Source organism: Cheilinus undulatus, linkage group 18 (genome assembly GCF_018320785.1).
Source record: "Cheilinus undulatus linkage group 18, ASM1832078v1, whole genome shotgun sequence".
NCBI classification, from domain to species: domain Eukaryota; kingdom Metazoa; phylum Chordata; class Actinopteri; order Labriformes; family Labridae; genus Cheilinus; species Cheilinus undulatus.
In genome coordinates this window covers 25691695-25707037 of record NC_054882.1, presented here as the reverse complement: position 1 = coordinate 25707037, position 15343 = coordinate 25691695, and the positions used below count along the sequence as shown (strand labels likewise).

At 41.4% G+C, this 15343-nt stretch overlaps 1 protein-coding gene across 1 annotated transcript in view; it reads right to left on the bottom strand.

The window, feature by feature from the left end:
* Nucleotides 1-15343, bottom strand: part of LOC121526088 (ryanodine receptor 3-like) — a 140330-nt gene that overhangs the window by 113667 nt on the left and 11320 nt on the right. The window contains 9 exon segments of the mRNA XM_041812420.1: nucleotides 2990-3154; nucleotides 4539-4695; nucleotides 5186-5260; nucleotides 6054-6147; nucleotides 6392-6491; nucleotides 8810-8922; nucleotides 9411-9489; nucleotides 11947-12021; nucleotides 12532-12546. Coding sequence (XP_041668354.1) covers nucleotides 2990-3154; nucleotides 4539-4695; nucleotides 5186-5260; nucleotides 6054-6147; nucleotides 6392-6491; nucleotides 8810-8922; nucleotides 9411-9489; nucleotides 11947-12021; nucleotides 12532-12546 — 873 coding nt within the window.

The following is a 15343-nucleotide window of genomic DNA, read 5'->3' as shown; positions in this document are numbered from 1 at the left end:
GTGTGTAAATGTGGATAATGATCCGCAGAAGAAAAAACACATAAAGCGGCCAAGGGGACTAGAAGAGCACTACACAAGCTAAAGTCCATTTACCTTGCACAGGTTGGACTATAAAGTTTAAACACAGAGCAATTAAATTTTTGTCACACCCAGACTCTGTTGTGATGGTTACTTATTAGGAATGGGAACAATTAATCAATGATCGATTAATTGGTCGTTAAGAATTTGGTCGATCACAGGGAATTTAGTCAATCTGATGTTGGCATTTAATAAAGAGATTAAACACGTCTTACTCTGCACTGCACAACAATATCTACCATCATGACATTGTGAGTGGGTTTTAACAAAAGCAATGAGACATCTTACCCATCAGGGGGCAATTTCACTTATGGAGAGAGGGAGAGGGCAAACAGAAGAAGTACTCGAGAAGCGCAATGCATTATCTCAATTTGCCAAAACGCAAAATGAAGAGAGCGAAGCGAAGCGTAGTGTGGGACTATTTCAGTTTAGAGAATCATTGAGAAACACACTCATTAGTTACCAGTTTTTGTTATATAGGGAAATGTTAAATATATCTGAGTTTCCATTAGCCGGCATTGGCTGGTAAAAAGGGCGGAAGTCCGGCAGATAAAAATATAACTGGTCAAAATGTCGGCAGAAAACATGCCAATGACCAGATAAGTAAATACTGAATGCTTGCAGATTATATTTTGTGTAACCTAGAGGATATGTTGTGAGAATGCATTAACATGAACTAAAGTAGCCTGATCTTACTACATCTACTGTCCTGCGGTGCTGGGGTTACCTCTTCATACGGCAAGCACATGGCTAATTATGTATGGACGATGACGTAAAACCCAACCCTTCTCTCTGAGCATGCGCAGTACTGCTGGGACTTTGCTGGAAAAGTTTGACCAGAAAATTCTCGGAAAGCAGAATTTTAATCTAAGTGAGGTTTTCCTGGTTAACCAAAGGCTTAATATCATCAGCGGTATGGAGGGATTTTGTGTTAGTCATCGCTGCGAGTAATTAAGAGGCTGAAACAAAGGAAATTGTATAGCTGAGCGGCTGAAACACTGATGCAGCAGCAGAGAGAGAGAGGCCTACACCAAGCACAACAGTGGACTTTGATAAACTACCTATAACCAATCCTCAGATAAAGTTGGATTGTAGTCAACACAGAATCACATCGTGCAGAGCAGCAGAGACCGCTGGAGCTGATAACGACGGCTCTGTCCCTCCGCCTCGTACGTAGCTGGTTGTTAAGGCTCGGGATATCCTGGCTATTTAGCAGAAGTAGTCTTGGAAAAGCCGTTAATGAGAGGAGGACTGAACCGGACTATCTGCTGTGAAGCTTTTGTCTTTTTGGGACTACTCCAAATAAACCAGGATGGTTGGATTTCCAGCTTTAGCAGAGGTTACAGTTAGCTATATCATCATGAGGACTGATATTAGCAGCTGATGGTAAGACTCATTTTTCATTTGAAATGTAGAGTTCTAACGTTGTGTCCAGTTAACAGAGCACCTTTTTTATCTGTTAGAATGCTTCGTTGTTGTCGTTGGAGGATGGTATTTGGCTGTTTTAAGCTGCTAAGTTATGATGGCGACCGATGTGCTAACAGGCTAATGGTGGTTATGTGAAGCTAAGTGTTGTTGTTTTTGAGTTTAATGTGGGCATGTGTTGTGTTACTGACTGGGTGTGTAAGGAAAAGCTCGCAGCTTTCATTTTGAAACCACTTACACAAAGAAAAATAAGAGAAAGTCTGTGTGCAGTCATTTCTAGGGTTTTAATCATGTGTACGTGTCTACCAGTCTGTAATAACAGGATAATAATTACTCAGGTTTACTGTTGGCTTGGTTTCTACTGTCTCGGTTTTGGGTCAGGTCTGGAAATAAAAATGTGTCTTCTTTTCTGTTTAGCGCAGACATGTATGTATCAATGTACCACAGAATATCAGATTTATGCATTTTGCTGCTGTTAATGCAGCAAAATAATATTAAAGCAAATGTCCGGTAGTTGTTCTAAATGGCCGGAATTCTTGAGGACTGCCGGTCATTTTGACCAAGGACAAAAATGTCTAGCAGAAACGCTGTGTTATACATATGCCCATGTATGTATGTTTTTATACATACATACATAATGATTAATCAGTTAATTGATTGTTAACATTAATGATGCTCGAGTTGGCAGGTTTCTTCCAAACGCCCATCCCTATTACTTATCATATTTTTGTCTAAGTGTTCATTTTTAGATGGTTTAAATTAGCTAGTTGATGCACTAAAAAGTGAAAGCTGTCACATTATTATGTGCAACAGCTTGAGTCGAGAAGTAAAGGCTAGAGAAAATGTAAGGGAAACTTACATGACAGTAATCAAACTTTCCATTCAAATAAGCTTCTGCAAAACGTAGACACAAGGATCTGTTCTGCTGTGACAGGTTTTCGGTATTTGTATACAGTCAGTGATTTCTGACTTTTCATTCTTTTTGTCATTTAAAGCACTTTTGCTTGTAATGTTATATTTTTCGCTTTGGAACTACATTTATTTACAGTGCAATTCTGTGTTTATATTTGTTATTTGTTTTGCATACATTTTTAAATTGGAAGCCTGTTTCTATGGAAATCATTCCGCCTGTTGCTGCAGAATAACCTTAGTCAACCACCGTACCTCAGCTTTTATCAAGCCACAATGTCTGGAACGCAGGTGCTGACTCTTCAGGCTATCTGGCTGTGTTAACATGCAGGACACATCTCCACCTTCACACAAACATCTATCACTTCTGCCACAGCAGCCAAGGGACAAGGTTTATATTTAGTGGAGAAAGAATTCCGAACTAATAGACAATCATCCTGACTGAATCAACTCATTATCCTCTTAGTAATTATCCGCTCCAAGGAATTTCATTATTTATCTATTAAATTTGCTTGTTTTTCTTATGATATCATCCCAAGACAGAACCATGTTTATGTGTGGGCTGAGGCCTGCTCACTCGTCTCTTGAGGGGACCCAGACGGGCAGATTTGACATCGGGCGCCTGGTAGGAGAGCCACAGCCCTGTGGCTACGTGCATGATGAAGCAGAGTGAGTCCCCGTATTTAATCTCGGCCACACCCATGCCTTCGATGTCCCGCTTGGGGCTCTGCTCCAGCTTCTCCTATACAAAGGAAATGAGAAAATGAAGATGTCAGAGCTGTCAGGGGGGACAGACAAAAACAAGCTAAACCTGTAGTTCACAATCAGTTACACTCCAAATGTCAGATGTTTTGCTTTTAATATTTGCTAATATTTATTGTTTACATTTCCTAGTGATGCATATAATTCTCATTGTTGTTTTTGTTATTGTTAATAATCTAACTTGTTTTTTAATGTCTTTTGCCCCATCATACACCTGCACAAAGGGTAGATGTCCTTCTGATATTCCACCCGATGCAGTTACCATTTTCACACCCAGCGCTCACAATATTTGAATAGCAAATTAATGTGCCCCTGTTAGCACCCAGGGTTGTTTGTTTTAAATGGGGTTTGATCAGGCAAAAAGGTTGAATGTTTTTAATCTTGCTGATGCAGACAACAAAAGTGTATTTCAGTTCAATTTCTGTCATATTTATATTTCTCCCTAATCACTCTAAAAGGGTATCTGTATATCCAAATTCCCCCCCTGCGTATGACAGGAGTGTTTCAGATTCTGTTTATGGCTCTACCTATGACTCTGAAATGGAGCTTAGCAAAAGTTCAAGCATTCATTACCCAATAATTTGTCCCCACTCGTTTATTTTTCTCCCTTCTTCCTTCAGTCTCTCTTCCCTCTCTGGTGATCGGCTGATTATGGGCGTTCATTAAGCAAATCACATTCTGCCACAACCTCGTTTGACGAACCCTCCTCCACCCAAGCTACCTCCATTCAGTTTATCAGCATCTAGTCCAGATCCTCACAGGTCTTCTGCTCATCTCTTCATCACTTCTCAGTCTCCTTTTCATTATTGGTGTCTCGGTCCAGCTTCTCAGAAGTCTCCTCATCTGATCCTGCATCCCTCATCAACACCACCACCAGAGTCTAGACTCCATAGGGGGGTATCCTATTCCTTCAGTCAGCCTCACAACCCCTTCAAGTACATGAAGTCATCATGTATTTTTGTTCAACTCGTATTAAGCCTCTCTGTTAGGAACATATATTTTATGATACAAGCTTTAAATCCATGTTTTAAGGGTCACTAATAAACTAAAGATCACTGTCCATATCTAAAAACTCCATTATGTAGAGTACGGCTGATTGGTGTCTTCAGTAAGAACCTGTAAGTTCAGCTAAATTAACCTCTATGCTGGTGGTATTTTCACTGCTCCAGTAGTTCTTGTAATTTTCATTGTCCTTGACCAAATGGTGATTTTCCAGCAGGAGTGGGCAGTTCATTTGTTAAGGTATAAAGGAGATCCTTTGTAAACACTTTCTAGCAGTGCTTGATGAGAAAAAGGTCACCTTCAAAACCAGCAGGGTGTTAGGTGCATACATTTTGCGCCCTTGTATCTGTGATTGTGCCAACCTTGGAGGCTCTGAAGCAGAAGGCAGTGGCGACAGTGTCAGACCGCTCCCTGTCCTGCAGCACCAACCCCCTGTCCTCCGTCAGGGCCAAATAGTGACCTGTGGTCAGGTGCCGCAGTCGGAAGGGCTGCCCCCAGCGGATGTGGCTCCCGCTCCAGCTGTCAAGGTCACATGTCACACATTAAAACCAACAAACACGAGGAAAATGCTGCACTTTAGAAACTCTGGAAACCTAATATCTGCTAATTAGTTGATCTAAGCATTGCTGCCAGCTGTCATTTATTCTTGTGCCATGCTGCGGGATAATTAGCAGAAACCATCTCTCTAATTTGTTTCTGTTCAGAGAAGTCAAAACAAAACCAGGGTCAAACACAGAGAAGATGTAACAAATATCACGATTGACACAAGCAAAAGAGAAAAAATGGAAAGGCTGCATCCCTGTGGGGCTGTGAAATAGCCAGGATCAAAGACTTAAAAGCGAAAAGGGAGAGTGGGGAAGGAGAGAAAAAAAATAAGGGAGGGAGGGGATGCATAAAGAGGCAGAGAGGGCAGAGCAGAATCAGATCATATGTGAGGATAGGAGAAGAAGGATTGAGGAAGACAACAGGATAATGCTAAGTAAAAGAATAAAAGGAAGAAAGATCGGACCTGATTCGGAGTGGCTCCAGCCTCCATAGGGACCTGGCCTTGGCCCCCGCTTTACCCGTCTCATAGTTGACAATTCTGTAAACAAAAAGAACAAGTGGGTGGTCTGTGTGTGGGTGCTTTTAATGGTGAGACACCACTGATGCTGTCAAGGTCGTTCACCCCGGCTGAGGAGAACGGCATCTCTTCACTCTCATTCTTCACGCAGGTGGATGTTAGACACACCACACACCAGAGCTCAGGTTTGTGTTTACTCTGCCGACTACAGCATCACATCCTTCAAACGGAGACATGTGCGCCCTGATAACCCACAGCTACACTGTCTATCAGTGATATGGGTGACTGGGTCTGATGATAAAAGAAATCCTTCATCAGCCCCCCGCTGACAGCTTGGAGTGTGTTTGATCTGCCTCAGACAAATTATAGACCTCTAAGAATCGTCCTCCGTCTGTTGGATTTCAAGGGCAACAGAAGGAGAAAAGCTGGAAATAAATCCCACCCCTATATATCGGCTCTGTTCTAAAAATAGACACAGTGTGTACGTGTTTGTGCCAAGGAAGAAGACGCGTCTCTTGGCACATGGCTGAGTGTGAACGAGCCTTGCCCGCTGAACTGACCCACTTCAGGCCCATGTGTGCCATTTTTCTATGGCAGGTCTTAGCTGTGTTGGCACCTGGTGCTAAAAATAATGCAGCAGCCATTTTGGCTCCCAGGAGGGCCAGGTGTCACATCAGTCAGAGGCATTTTTATGAGGGAAGGTGGGGGCTAGCTTGCAGGTCAGTTAGCCTCCCGTGTGCTACATAACTGCTGAAAGTGTGTCCCCTGACGCTGCAGTGTAACCCAGTTTGTCCAAAGTTTGCTGTGTTTGTACCTTTGCTGCTCTGCACTCTGGTCTGATCCCGGGATGGCCACTACCTCGTCATGACCGTGGAACAGACGCATGACATGACCACCCAGCAGGTAGCCTGGGGGAAGAGGGAGAAGAGAAACTTCAGATGTTGCAGTTGAAAATGTTCCTTGCTGTTGCTGCTTTTGCCTCCACTTTGCATCTTTCTTTCTTTGACTAATTAGGGAAACTTTTGCCCAGCCAATTCTCATTCATCTGACAGCCAACTTCTGCTCTATTTATACTGTTTATGTTCTAGTTCTTTCTATATATAAAACTCTGTGAAGAAATTATGCATTCTGGGGTTTCAGTATAGCATATACCTTCTTCTATGTTGCTACCAGAGCAGATGGGATGCACGTTCCACAGGGTCTGCATGAAGGAAGCATCCACCTGGATGTTTCCATTGGAGATGGATAAATGCTGCAGGGGAGAAGAAAAGATCACACAAAGAATTAATTATTTGATTAAACTGACACCAGTTTCTGTGCAAGGACTATAAGGAGTTAAAGGTTTTTAGCATTTAATCTGTATGGTTCTATTCTGTCAAAAAATGCTATCAGCCTGTCAAAGAAGGATATAACAAATCTTAGGGTGGAGGTGGAAGCTGTTCAGGAATGAGCCTGATAACACAGTATCAATTCATCTATTTTACTTTTATTCTGGCTTCAAAGAACTGCAAAGGATCAATTTGATGTCTAAAACTAGACTAGACATCCACAGAGTTGTCTCTAAGTCTCTCCTGTGTTGTCTTAGCTGTGTGCTTAGTGTCATTGTCATGTTGGAAGATAAACCGTTGACCAAGTCTGAGGTCCTCAGCGCTGCATAACAGTTTTTCAACAGGTTTTCTCTGCACATGGCTTCATACAGCTTCCCCTCAACCCTGACCAGTCTCGTAGTTCCTGCTTCAGAAAAGCACCCCCACAGCATGATGCTCCCACCACCATGCTTCACGGTTGGGATGGTATTGTATTGATGAGCGGTGCCTGGTTTCCTCCAGAAATGACGTTAGAAAGGCCAACAACAAGGCAAAACAGTTCAATCTCACTTTCATCAGACAAGAAAATCTTGTTTCTTACAGTCAGAGAGTCCTTCAGGTGCTTTTTGCAAACTCCAAGCAGCTTTCATGTTTCATAAGTCCTGGTTGTACCAAACTTCTTCCATTTGAGAATTATGGAGGCCACTTTGTTCTTGGGAACCTTCAGTGCAGCAGGGTTTTTTAGTAGCCTTCCCAAAATCTGTGCCTTTTAACAATCCCATCCCTGAGCTCCACAGGCAGTTCCTTTGCTTTTTGTTTACTCTAATATGCATTGTCAGCTGGGAGACCATCTATAGAGACAAGTGTGCCTGTCCAAATCATGTCTAATCAAGTTAATTTACCACAGGTGGACTCCAATCAAGGTTTAGAAACATCTCAGCAAAGATCAAGAGAAATGGGAGGAACCTGAGCTGTATTTAAAGTCTTGATGCAAAGGGTCTGAATACTTATGTCAATATGATATTTCAGTTTTTCTTTTTAATAAATGTGCAAAAATTTCTGAATTTCTGTGTTCACTTTGTCATGATGAGGTACTGGGTGTAGATTAATGAGAATGAAAATGAATTTAAATGACTATAGCATCAAGCTGCAGCATATAAAAATGAAGGGGTTCCTTGGGGAAAAATCACTTTCCTGATGTTTTTGGATCAAAGTTAAATCAGTCCTTCTGAAAAGCCTGGAATTACAAAGACTAGAATTTCATCTGGGGGGAAAAAGAAAAAAAAAGCAGGATACCTTTTCTGATTTTTATCAACAATACATAAACTTCTTTTTTTAACTCTCAACAACATGATTTCAAGATTTTATCTGATTCAAAAGCTTTAACCAAATCAGATCACTCTTAACAACAAGTCCTGGATCTCTAGAGGTGAACCAAAGAGCTCACAAATGTTGTTTCTATTTCTTTTATAAGAAAAAAACATGCTACATTACAAATGATGTGATTTTCACATAGTTCAGCTAAGGATGGAGACGGTCTGTTTCTGTGACAGTCAGTTTTTCACTGAGAGTTGGGAACCATAAAACTTGACAGCTGCCATCAGAGTCAGGGTATTTATGTGTCTGGAGGGGCTGTGACGTGTGTGTGGGGCTAGGTTTCAACAGTTTCTGTGTGTCAAACTCTGTAAAAATAGCCTTTAGGTGGTGTCCTCAGAAACCACCGAGTGGATGACTGTGGTGACAGACGAGCAGATTGACTATGGTGACTGTGAGGGGAAAGATGAGCATTTGACCATGCTGCTTCTACTATAGGTGGGCAAAGACCGCCTGGCTACTGTTACTGACTTCATGGATCACCGGGGACATGCTTCCCAGGGTTAATGAAGTGAAACGCTCAGAGGCTCAGCTAAGAGGTTTCATAGCTTAGCTGTGCAATGGCAACAAAATGATTATTAATGTAAGGATGTAACAAATCCACCAAACTGACATTTCCTGTGCAGATCAAATTTTGCATAATGCAATTGTTAGCAGGCTTGGAGTCATGTCAGAGGGAAAAGTCGTCACTTTTAATGTTAAGCCTCCGGCAGCAGAGAGGTCATGGCGAGAGTGCAGCATGTGGTAACCGGATTGGGATAATCTGAAATTTTGTCACATCAGGAGAAGCAGAGTTGATGCTCTCTCACTAAGACCTTACATTATGCATGCAAACTCATACACACTCCACATAGAGCTTGGGGGATCAAATTCTTAATGTTAAACTTACAAGGTATCTCTCTGACGACAAGCTGACGAGGATGAGGTCATCACCAATCCGTACTTTCTCTCCTTCTGATCTCTGTTTGGAGGCCGGGTGGATCGTCCACCAGCAGGCCTCACCTACGGTAAAACATTTAAATAATATTTAAACGTTGCCACTGTGTTTGACTCGAGCAAACTGATAAAGTGTTAAAACTTTGGATAGAGCGCCACACTGCTGCTGCTTAAATGTCATCTGTAATTACTCGCAGTAAGGCAGAGGAGGCAGAGGTAAAAATGGATGTACCATGGCAACAGTCATCTGGTGCACAGTGGAAAATAAATGACAATGCAAAAAGAAGCCAGCCAAGGTTGCAGAAGACCTTCGCATAACTATTAAACTGCAGCAGAGGTGTGATCGGCTCTGATAAGAGAAAAACACAGTACGTCTACGACACTCATCAAGGAATATTAAATGCAAAGATGAAAAAATGCTTGAATGTTTGCTCATAAACAAATAAAGTACAAATAGAAAGAGATAAGAGAGGGGTTTTGAGACTGAGGAAACAAAAACAAAGACAGACAAAAGAGATGGATAAAAGCAAACTATGTCAAAGGTTTTCTTTTACCTGTTGAATCTTCCTGCAGGCCGACATCAAACGACAGCTTATCTGTCTGTGACCTCGATGTCTTCAAACAGGCCAGGTACTGTGATGAACACAGAGAGGGGGATGACACACATACACACACTCATTTTTCCAACAAGTGGTTTAACAGAGATTTTTAGTATAACTCGTACCTTGTGCCAAGTTTTGACAGAGAAATGGCAAATGTAATCTAAATAAAACAACATAAGACATTTACTCCTATTTAGTTCTAAGTGAGCCACTTGAAAAACAAAAGAATTCATATAAATTATGATGTCAGAAAATCTATGGCAAATAGGATTCTGCAGCCTTATGAAGAGCTTTTATCAGGTCTAAACTGCTGCCTTCCATGTTATGCCTATGCTATAAGGAAGGCAGCCTTGCCTGTGAGCCTGCGCTGAGGGCAATAAAACCCAGTGCCTACACTTACAGAATTGAGTACACATTTGCAGATCCTGCGTGGCAGAAGTGCTGCAAAATTCATACGTGTATGACAGCCAGTTGAGAGGTAGACTTCAGTTGAAACTGATGGTTTGTGAGTATTTTGACAGCTTAAAGCAAAAAAGAACGAGTTTTCTGAACCAAAATAAACAAGTAAATAAAAATTGGTCTAGACATTTGTAGATTTGTGCATGCATTTGTGGATCTTTGTACAAATTTGCATATCCTTTACACATTTGCAGATCTGTAGATGCATTTGCAGATTTCTGTACAGACATTTTTTTGCACTTTCAAATTGTTTTGCAACAATAAAAGCTTCATAAGTAAGCAGACACGTTGAGTCAGGATTCCTTGTACCAGGGATTGTAGAATTCACAGTGAGTCTTAAAACTTGTCTTCAGGAAAACAGGATAGGCTGAGTAACTCAGGGCTCCATGGAGAGTGCAGGCATTATGAAAGTGTGTCGGACACAGCTATGTGAATATTACTGACACTAAGAGCTAGCGCTGCTCCTGCAGCAGCCGTGTCTGAGGAAGCAAGCGGGAGAGGGGGTCTGCAGTTGAAAAATACTCTCAGGATGTAGTGAAGTATGTTTAAAAAATCGATTCTTGAGGAACGCAGATGGACTAGCAGTCTAAGGCACGCCCCCTGCACGCCCTGGGTTCGAATCCGGGCTGTGGCCCTTTGCCGCATGTCTCTCCCCACTCTTGTCCCATTTCCGACTCTATCAACTGTCCTCTGTCGAATAAAGGCAGTATAAGCCAAAAAATAAATCTTAAAAAAAAAAAAAAAAGAAAGAAATATATATATATATATATATTAAGGGTGGCCTGGAATAGTCGTCAATTTGACGATTCGATTCGGAGGAGTCTGATTCAACTATTAGCCTCATAGTCGAATCAGACTTCGCCCACTGTCTTGTGGTGCTGGGGTTGTTTATCACCTCAGACGGCAAGCACATGGCTAATTATGTATGCACGACGACGTCAAAGCAAATCTATTTCTCTGTGCGAGCTCAGTATTGCTGGGGACTCTGCAGGGAAAGTGGGAAAGTTTGACCAGAGCTTTCTCGTAAAGCAGAATTTTAATCTAAGTGAGGTTTTCCTGGTTAACCAAAGGTTTGATATCATCAGTGGTATGGAGGGATTTTGTGTCACCGCTGCGAGTAATGAAGAGGCTGAAACAAAGGGAACTATAGCTGAGCGCTGTAAACACTGATGCAGCAGCAGAGAGAGGCCTACGCCGGCCAATTAGCAAAAGTAGTCTTGGATAAGCCGTTAATGAGAGGAGGACTGGACTATCTGCTGTGGAGCTTTTGTCTTTTCGGGACTAGTCCAAATAAACCAGGATGGTTGGATTTTCAGCTTTAGCAAAGGTTTCATAGGTCATCGTGAGGACTGATAATAGCAACTGACGGTAAGACTCATTTTTCATTTGAAATGTAAAGTTCTAATGCAGTGTCCAGTTAAGAGAGCACCCTTGTTATGTGTTTGGATGCTTCATTGTTGTCAGTGGAGGATGGTATTTGGCTGTTGTAAGCTGCAAAGTTATAGTAGCAGCCAATGGGCGTATATTGTGTAACTGACTGCGTGTGTAAAGAAAATCACGCAGCTTTCATTTTGATGCTTTAAACCACTTACACAAAAAAATAAGAGAGATTTATGCATTTTGCTGCTGGTAATGCAGCAAAATAATGTTAACGCAAATGTCTGGTAGTTGTTCTAAATGTCCAGAATTCTTGAGGACTGCCGGTCCGGGGACAAAAAAGTCTAGCGGAAACGCCGTTCGCCTATTAGTCGACTAAAAGCAAAATCTGACGAATCAGATTCGACTATGAAAAACCTTAGTTGTTGACACCCCTAATATATATTTATATATATGTTAGGGATAGATTCTTGGACATTTTGAATCAATACAGAATCATTGGCATTAATATATGCAATTCTGACATGATTCATTTTTTCCAACACCTGTAATGATTTCCTACCTCAAATAAAATATGAACCTTTTTTTTTTTGAGATAATCAGGTTTGGTTATGTTGTTATGATGATGAAGTTGCTTGTCTGGGTTTCTCACCATTGAGCTGAAGGAGTGCCGCAGCAGGATGGCATGTCCATACAGTAGAGTCTTGTGTCCACCACTCTGCGCCGCCTGCACACACACATCACACAAACAAAAGCAAACAAACACATTGTTACATGTCTACTTGATCTCCTGACAGAACAGCCCCAGCGGCCTCCCTCCAACCGATTCAATCCACACCCGACCTCTGGCACTCAACATTGACCTCAGCCAAGACCTTCTCGCCATCCATGATGACCTCAAGCTCGAGGAACACATCTCCCGGGAGGGCTTTTGTCACCCCAGTCTCGTGAATGAAGACATGCAATCTGACTGGCCACGGGAGATGGTAATTCTAGTTCCTGTATCCATGGGCAACCAGGATACGGGCTCATCTTTTCCAGCACTCCCACTACAGGAATGTGGGAAGGATGTGCAACTACAGTGAGTCTTCAATGTATATGTCTACATTAGCAGGGAATGACTCCACTGCTTATGGGGTTTGGGTTAAGATGCGGGAAGGGATTAGATCTCTACTGGTAGAGATGCAAAGGGGATAAGAGTTTTCTTTCTTTGGCAAGCAACCCCAATGCTACTCACCTTTCTTATGAGCCTCTAGGAAGCATTAAAGGCAAAAAAAGGGTCATTATTTGGAATGAACCATTGTTTTCTAGAGCCTTCTGCTTTCTTTTTGGCTTTTTTAAATCTTTGCATCTAATTTAGAACATTCTCAGGGCACACATGTATGTCTAAGTAATCTCTTATTTTTCATTTGGACAAAAAAGAAAAGTTGAAGCCTCTTTTGGTGTACAGTGTCAATTAAAAAAGTATGCACCTCTTTGGATGTTTTACACTTTTATTGATTTTATAAATAAATCATGGTCGATATAATTTGGCTTTTTGACCAAAAAAAAATTACAAAAAAATAAATATAGAGGGGAAAATGAAATATAGGAAAATCCTGGAGGACAATCTTAGTCAGTCTGCAAGAGAAATACAGCTTTGGAGAAGATTTATTTTCTAGCAAAAAATGACTTGCAGCATACAGAGAAAAGTACTACAACAAGGTGAATGTTCTGGATTGGCTGAGTCAAAGCCCAGACCTCAACCCAATAGAGAATTTTTTTGTATTTTTGGGGTGTTTTTTGGTCAAATTTAAGTGCCTAATGACTGATTTAAAAATCAATAAAAATATCCAAGGGGTTGAATACTTTTTGTAAACACTGTATTTTTAATGTTCCATGAAGCACTGCTCAAACCAGCAGCTGAGCATTATTTAAAAAACTGAACTGCAACCACAGCAGAATGTTAAAGAGCTTAATTTTAGCTAAGATTTGAGCTGTATATTTATCAAAAAAAACCATGAACCATGGCAGTGTTTCATGAAAACATCCCACAATGCATAGCCTCTTTTTCATACTGTCTCTATTTTATCTCTTTCTCTCTTCACCTCCCCCTCCACGTGCTTCTGGGACGATTGTCAGCCTGTGATTTGATGCAGTTTTGTCGTGCAGACTGCAGCACTGGCTTCCAGGCCTCTTCTGTGCTCCTGGCTACAGCTATATGCTGGCTGAGGTACTGAGCTTAATGCGGCGAGGCATCCAGCTGCAATCTCCACAACCGATAAACCCAAGCCTTCCGCTCACTTCCTTATCCCGCGGCTGGGCGGTGACTTGCACAGATATAGCTCTGGTGTTAAATAGTGGCTTATATCAGCAAAAAGAGAGGGAATCTTCTACATGTGATACACCTGAACGAGTAAAATTGTATTACCCTAAACTCATTGAACCATAAAAAAGGGGAATCAGATCAGGGAGGTATGAGTGTACCCAACTGTGTCTCCTGTCCAGCTGTTGACCACAAGTGTCAGATCAATTTAAATGACATTTAGCTGAATGCAGACTCCTGGTGTGTGTGCCTTGCAGCAGATTAATGTGTGTGGCCATAGTGTGGAGGTTTAATCTCAGGGAAAAGAGGGGGTTGAAAAGCCACAAGCTCACTCTAAGATAATAAAAAAGGTGGTGGTGAAAGCAGAGGAAAAGATATGAAAGCATGCCTGATGTCGTCAGAGCAGCTCTGTTTCTTTGACTGACTGATCTCATTATTCGCCGTTTTGACCAGTGAACCAAGCATCGAACAGGTCAGCGCCTTTAAGACAGGCAATAACAAATTCACACAGAGTTACTGCAGGTGGATACAGAGCTTAATGTGCTGTGGCATTTTAAGCTTTAAGGGTGTTGTCTTTGCAGCCTCTTCAGTCCCCTCGGAGTCTCGCAGTCTTCCGGCAAAAGCAGCCCGCACTACCGATTTGCTCCAGCCACTGTCTATTGATAAGCCCATCCGTTCAAAGACGTATCGATTTCAGAGCCTCAGCTGAGATGAATTCAACCTCCATTTCCCCTTTAATGGCGCTTCCTCCAGTGACAATTCAGAGCAGGCGAAGGATGATGAATAGGTAGACAATATCGAAAACAGATAACTGTGAGACTGAAGAAAATACAGTGAAAATGGACAATCCAGCCATTTAAAATACTCTGGGGTTTTTGCTACAACCTCATAGAGTTAAGGTTTAAAAGAGATTTCTGAGACAAACCAAAGTCACACTCAGTCCTCTGCTGATACAGGAATAAACTTCTTTAAAGATCTAAAAATGTTCATTAATTGTTTCATCGTTCTTTCTTAACACCATGTGCAGCCCTGCATTATTTGCTATTTCACTTTGACAAGCATTTTGCTTGAACTGTTGCTCTATTTACCAAAACAGTATTTGACAGAATAGTGAACCCCTTCAAATCTTTACATCAGAGACATTCAGCCTACCTGGGATGCTCTTTTTACTCCTTATCAAGTTAGTTAACCCTTTAAACAGTGGCATGTTTCATCAGGTGTTTTTAAGCATTTCCAGTCTTTTGTTGCCATTGTCCCAACTTTTCTGAAACATGTTGTCAGTATTAGCTTTTAAATATTTTTTGGAGGGAATGATGTTTCTCAGTTTCAACATTTATATTGCTGTCTCTCTGCTTTTAAAAAATATTTTCAATGTTTAGTTTCAATGTTTTCATTTTATTCTGTTTTTATTTGCATTTTATGCAATGTCCCAACTTTATTGAGCTTGGGACTGTGCAATAAATGATATTGTTGATGTCAGTAGTTGTATTAATTTTCTGCTTCAATTTGCTCAATTTTATTTTATTTCCCTCTCACTGCCATTTTGCCAAGCTAAGGCTCGCTACACAATAGATGATACTCAAATCTTGACTGACATAAAAAGATATTAGCTCAAAGGCATGAGGACAGTTACAACTAGGGCTGTCAAGATTAATCTGACTACTATAACTGATGGCGTGTCTGTCTGGAACAGCTTTAACGCTCCCCTTATTGTGTTGTTGGCCAATCCCGGTTATTACGCACC